General features: G+C 27.8%; 1 protein-coding gene across 1 annotated transcript in view; it reads right to left on the bottom strand.

Moving 5' to 3' along the window:
- Nucleotides 1-523: 523 nt before the first annotated feature.
- The window catches only part of LOC117177360 (glycine--tRNA ligase), a 20,094-nt gene continuing 13,655 nt past the window's right edge, over nt 524-6,962 (bottom strand). Inside the window, exons 4-5 of the mRNA XM_033367993.1 lie at nt 4,099-4,286; nt 524-707 (exon numbers count right to left, since the gene is read on the bottom strand). Coding sequence (XP_033223884.1) covers nt 597-707; nt 4,099-4,286 — 299 coding nt within the window. The 3' untranslated portion in view covers nt 524-596. The remainder of the gene's footprint in view (nt 708-4,098; nt 4,287-6,962) is intronic.

Below are 6,962 nucleotides of genomic sequence, written 5' to 3'. Positions count from 1 at the left end.
TAAGAAACTGAAAACTCGATTTTTAATTTCTACCGAAATCCGATTTTCAAACCTTGTAAAGTTATAATCTTAACATTCTTGGACGACTTACTCTGAATTGACCAGCATATTTAGGTCAAGTGACACAGGAAACTTCCTTGAAACTGGATAACTTTTTCTAATAAAATCTGTTTGGGCTTAAATCAGCAACAGAGTAATCTCAAACGCGGACTCATGTCTTATCTTAAAATGGTGATTTCGGCTTTACATAATGGTTTTTTGCTCTCCTGAAAATTCCCGACTTTGTTACTTATATAGTTTGGTTATGCCAGCCTTCAAAAATAACAAACATAATATTTTAAATTATAAATCAATCATAAAAACATCATACCCGATAAATGATTAAGATTAAGTATGTTATTCATTATAAAATAAAATAAATCATTCTAACTATGTAAATTAGTGTTAAAAATTCTTCAGATCTTAACGTTTTGATTTAGAAACAGAAAATGGAATACAGTTGTGAGTATACATAACGAGGGGATTTATCAGATAATTATTTTAATTTATTATCGATTTCAGTACAAGGTGAAAAATTTATAACTAACTAAAACCTACTAAGTTTCTATAGATTCTTCTTGTTCGAACTTGGGATATTTTTGTTCAACTTGTGCCCATGTGATCTTTCCATAAGAAAGATCTCTTACAACGCCTGGTAATTCGTCCAACTAGAAATAAAAATAGTAATAAAAGTATAGTTTAAGATGTTAATTTTGTTTGTCTACTCGGTAATAATCAATATTATTAAAATATTGGTTAATTTTTAAGATTGTGAAAAAATGCTCTCTAGCTCCGCTGGGATATGAGCCCAGGTCCTTCAGATTGCCGGTCTGATGCTCTACCAACTGAGCTACGGAGATACGAGAATATTTTCTTCTCAATTTCCTCACAAGCTGAATGTCAACGTCATTCCTTATACTTGTAAGATTTTTCAAGATTTTAATATATTATTTTTTAAATATTTTTAAAATAATTTTTAAAATAATTTGTTTAATATTTTAATTCCAATGTTTTAATAATATTGATTATGACCAAGTGAACAAACAAAATTAACATCTTAAACTATTAATTAATTTTCCTGTTCAAAAAACCAACATCAATAATAAGATATAAAAATATCTTCAATAGATAAAACATAAGACATTAAATTTCAGCAATATCATCTTTTCACATTATACTCTAATTTTATCAAAGAATAAGCTCTATAATTCAACAAGAAAATGTTTTTTAGTTACATTTTTTTCATTAAAATACGAAATTTCGTATTTTGAACGAAGTAAAAGCTCTACAGTGACCATTCATCAATAGAGAGGGTATTAGAGCAACTGTGATATTATAGCTCCAGCCTAACGCGTGAGATTCTATTCTCAATATTATTTTTAAATATTAAACTATTGATGATAATATAAAATATTAATGTGAAAATATCAGTCCAACATCCTAGATGTTCCGACAGTAATGTTTTTAACAGTCGAGCTAAAGACTACAAAGATTATTTTTATTTCTAATTGAAAGCATTCAAAATTGAATAATTAAAAATTTGTAACTTTTTAATATGAATAAATTTAAATTCGAAGCTATTAAAATTTTATAATTTGAAATTGAAAACTATATTGAACTTTTTAAAGTTCAAAATGGAAAAATCTTCAATTACAAATATTTAAAATTTCATTCTTCTAAAAAAAAAGGTTAAAAAATATTAGAAATGAAAAATGTATAACCTTTAGAAATGATGTAAAGCTGAGTTTGAAATGTTGACTTTTTTAAAACCTTTTTCAAATTAAAAAAAAGTTAATATTGAATGCCTAGTTCTAAAATCTTCTCATTTTTAAGGCTTGCATTTGAGAAATTATTTCATTAATTTTTAATTGTTTTGAATTTATTTTTGAGGCATTTAGTTCAAAACTGTTTAGTTACAAATTCTGTAAAATGAAAACTGTGGAACTATCAAGTCTTTCGTTTACATACTCTACGATTTCGAAGTATTTAAAAACCCATAAAATTGTCTACGTTTATAACTAAAACGAAACCATTTAGAACATTGAAATCTAAAATTGTTTAATTAGAAAAGTGACTATCAATGTTTTTAATATAATTTTAAACTGCACATTATTACTCTGCTCCGCTCTCTATTCATCAATATTTTCATAATATATTTATAAATAAAAAAAGTCTTCCAGTTGGTTATAAAAATAAAAATAGTTTAAAAGTTAATAATTATTACAATATGACGTGAATCTGTTCCTTAATACTAATATTTTCCCAATTTCTTATAGATACTGTAACAATATTGTAATTTTCAAGGTTTTCCGTTTTTACATTCTCATCAAGAGAAAGTATTAGATTTGTGTAAAATTTGAATCACCCCGTTTTTGTCATATGTCCACGTTTTGATACCCCCCGAATCCGAAAAAAAGGTTTTTACGAATAGTCTATCTGTTTGTGTGCCTCTATGTGTGTCTGTGTGTGTGTGTGTGTTTGTGTGTGTCTGTGTGTTGGTAGATTTTTAATTTGTTAGTACAATCACTTTCGAAAGAATTGACAGATTGGATTGGCCTTTGGTATACTTTTTTAGTGTCCTAAAATAAAGGTCAACTCCGTTAGCTAGCCATTTTGGATGAAAATTCAAAAAGTGAGCGTATTTTGAAAATTTTTGAGACCACTTTTTTCAAAATTCAAAAATTTTCTGTACGAATATTCATAATGTTCAAACAGGCGTAAAATTGATCCTAATGACTTTTTTCTATACAACCAAAATTCACCAGAGTTATAGCATTTACAAAATTCCAAAAAACACACGAAAATCAACATTTTAAGCCAAATAACGCACGATACGGAAAAAAGTCAATAGAAGAAAAATGTTTCTTTTTTAATGCCCTACAAGATTATTCTAAAAAAAAACTTCACCGATTTTGACAAAAAAAATTAGAAAAAATGTATTAAGATTTCTAACAGAGTTGTCCAGCCTGATTTTTGAATTAGGTTTTCAATTTGATTATAAATAAACAAATATGACGAAAAAATGGCCTTTTTCTGTTTGACGTTACCGGTGCTCGTCAATAACAGGATAATGGTTGAAAATTCATAATTTGTTGATTAATCTTATGATCTTTTAAACAAACTGAATAAAAAAAATGCATTATTTGGACGTTTGTCGACAGAAAAAATCGATTTTTTCAATGGCAGTCTTTTCAGTTGGGAACTTCATGACAATTTCAGCAAAATTCATAATTTTTTGATCAATTTTATGATTTTTTTAAAACAAATTTAATAAACAAATGCATTATTGGGGCATCTGTCGACGGAACAATTATTTTTTGTTTCGATATCAGACTTTTAATAGGGATCTTCATAATAAATTCGTCAAAATTCATGATGATTTGACACAGTTTATGATTTTTTTAAACAAATTTAACAAGCAAATGCATTATTCGGGCATCTGTGGACGAAAAAAATAGTTTTTTTTTTAATTTTAGTCTTTTTAATTAGGAAGTTAATGATGATTTCAGCGAAATTCATAATTGGTTGATAAATTATATATATATATTTTTTAAAAACAAATTTAATAAACAAATGCATTACTCGAGCATCTGTCGAAAGACATTTTTTTTCGATATCCTAATTGAAATGGTGACATAGAAAAAAAAACGAATTTTTCTGTAGACAAATGCCGGATTAATGCATTTGTTCATCAAATCTGTTTAAAGAAATAATAAAATTTATCAACTTATTATGAATCTCGCGCGCCCCAGGCGAGATCAAACTTGCGAGCTGCGCGCGCAGTGCGCTATGAGAATGTGCCCGCGAAGCTGGTGGATTTTTTAAAAATTTTATAATCGCAAGTGAGTTTTTTCAAACCACCAAGATAAATTTTTGTATTGTATTTTCTCTGATTGAATTACTAAGATTCATCTTTCCAAGACAGTACTGATGTCAAAAATAATGTTTTTACAGAAAGGAAAAATATCACATTACGTTTTCACCAAAAAGAACGAAATTCTGCGCTAAGGTTTTAAAAAAACTGAATAATTTTATTTCTAGGGGCATACCAATACTCACGTTTATTCTAACTTGCTTCATCGAATCTCTTTCTCTTAAAGTAGCACTGTGTGGAGTCTTGAAAGTGTCAAAGTCTATTGTAATTCCAAATGGAATTGCGATTTCATCCGTCCTTGCGTATCTACGTCCAATGCTGCCAGAAGAATCATCCACTTTGTGAGACACGTCGTGATTTGTGAGATCCCGAGCTAAAAAATCAATACAAAATCATAATTATCATTTTTTAAGAGATACTTCGCTTAAAATACCAGCCAGAGACTTTTTTTAGCTCATAAAAGGGAAAAAATGACAATGTACTCTTATTTTTAACAATTCGCCAAGCTTGATATTAGAACATACTTTTCAAAACGAAATCAGTTAATGTATAAACAATTTACTAAGAAATATTCAATTTGAAATTGTGCAGTTCTTTTGAATGCTTCATTTAATATGAATTCAATTTTTAAAAAATGTAAAATTATGTATTTTCACTCACAAAAATTTTGAAAAAACGAAGCACGTAGGATCTGAAATACCTTTATCTGCAAGGTCGTTGCATATCGGATTTTTCGATTGATTTATGTGGCTCTTTGAAAAAAAATGTTCATATAAAATGAAGCAATATTAAAATTTCAAAATATGATATTTATTATCTGCTGCAATGTTTATTTACTACTGTCGCTGTAATATAATTTTTCAATTGAAATTTTGAAAAAAAAAATGCTGCAAATTACGATTAAAATCGCTCTAAATTCAGCTTATAATCATATAATTTTTCCAAAAGACAAGACCAAGTGTGAGGACGTTAAAAAATTAAGTGAACAAAAAAAGGGTAGCTCAATGAATAAAGAATCATTTTAAAGGATAAAATGTTGTAGGTTAATGAGCCTGAAATGAATATGAAAAAAAATGTTATAGCTTGCAGACGCGAAAATCTGTTAAAAAGTAAGGAAATTTGACACCTTTTAAAGACAGTGAACAAATTATAAGAAAATAAAACAAATTGTTCGTTTTTTGTGAATAAACATACAACTGTTCTATCTTTAGTTCTGATGAACATAATGAAGTGATATAAATTAGAGGTAGTTAGTTGAACTATTTGTAATTATTTACAATTTGAATGAAGTATGAGCTTCTTTTTCTCTTCTTGCAAATTGCGATACTTGAAGACAGTGTTTTATACTTTTATACTTTCTGGTCTCTTACACTTTCTTTTCAGTGTGAAAAACTGTCTTCCAATATCGCAAGTTGCACAAAGGAAAAAGAAGTACATACTTTTTTCAAATAGTAAATAATTACAAATAGTTCAACTAATTATCTCTAATTTAAATCATTTCATTATCTCCATTAGAACTAAAGATAGTACATTTGTATATGTATATACAAAAAACGAACAATTTGTTGTATTCTGCAAATTGTTCAACGAAAATTTATTTAGAAATGTTTAAAGTACCAGCATGAACTTTTTCAGATTTTTCCTATTATTTTTTCAATAAAAAAGTATGTTCCAAAGTTCACTGTCATTAAAAGCTGTAAAATCTCCTTACTTTTTAACAGATTTTTGCGCCTGTAAGCTATACATTTTTTTGTATATACATTTCAGGCTCATTGAAGTATAACGTTTTGACCTTTAAAATTATTCTTCATTCATTGAGCAACAATTCATTCTTCACTTACTTTTTTAACGTCGAAGCCGCAGTGTACGCGAATTTTCTCGTCGACAGTAGGTTTACCGAAATTAGGTGAGCATATAAAATTTATTTTAGGTACTTAAACCTAAGTGTAATTTACCACAGTTTTAATTATAGTTTGCTGCATTTTTTGCAATTTTGACAATATTTCAATAGCAAAATTATATTTCGTGTGAAAAAGTTTCTTATTGAATTTTAAAAGTACAATAATAAAATTATAAATTGAAGTTTCGAATATTAATACAGTTTATTTGTAAATAATTTCATTGTATAAAGTTTTAAATAATTTTGTTTGAAAATTATGATGTTTTTAGATTTCGTTTCATCATTTTTTTTAGAAATAAATATTGGCTTTCTCATAAAAAGGGCTCCATAGACTTTTTTTTAGTCCTCAAACATCCATGGGATTATAGACTACCATAATCACATGGCAAATAGCAAATGCAAAGACTTTGCAATTGAAGTGTGTTCATCCCCACTCGGAAAGAGGAGGATACAGATTAGTTAATACAACGATTCTTTAAACAGTATAAAAAATCATGAATTCCCAAACTTAAATTGAAGCCGTTTGACGAAAAGAGGCAAAATTCATTTTTGACTTCGAGAAAAATTTTAAAAAGTGAATTGGCGTAAATTTCAATTAATAATCACATATACATTTCTAATTACAGCTAACAAACTCTTATACATCGCGTTTAATGAAGTTTTTTTTAATGAATAGCTTGATTTTCAGTGAAATTGAGAACAATATCTCTCACGGAGGAAAAGAGATCTAACTAATTATTGTGCTGAGGTCTCTTTTACAGAATGCATATTTTATGTCTTTTCGAGAAGTGAAACATTGTTTATGATAGTCTTTATTACTATAAAATTTCTCCCTATTTATTTTTTACTTAAGAATGATGATCTAAAACCTATTAGAGAAGATTTCAAATAATATTAAACTTTTTAAGCTTTTTTTCCGAGTGACGTTTCTCGACCTTTTTTATTTGTTTGATGATACTTAGATCAGTTTTCAACAATAAGATACAGGTAATAATTTTTCTCGTATTTTATTTGTAGGCGATAGATATTTCTATGTATAATTGATTAAAATTTTCGCGGCAAATATGGCGGCATAATGTAAAGAGGGCGCTTTCTCTGTAAGAGGGCGCTGGGAGAGAGGAGGGGAAAAAGCGAGGGAGATCGTTTCGG

This window comes from Belonocnema kinseyi, chromosome 7, assembly GCF_010883055.1.
Source record: "Belonocnema kinseyi isolate 2016_QV_RU_SX_M_011 chromosome 7, B_treatae_v1, whole genome shotgun sequence".
NCBI lineage: Eukaryota > Metazoa > Arthropoda > Insecta > Hymenoptera > Cynipidae > Belonocnema > Belonocnema kinseyi.
This window is presented reverse-complemented; position numbering and strand designations above follow the sequence as displayed.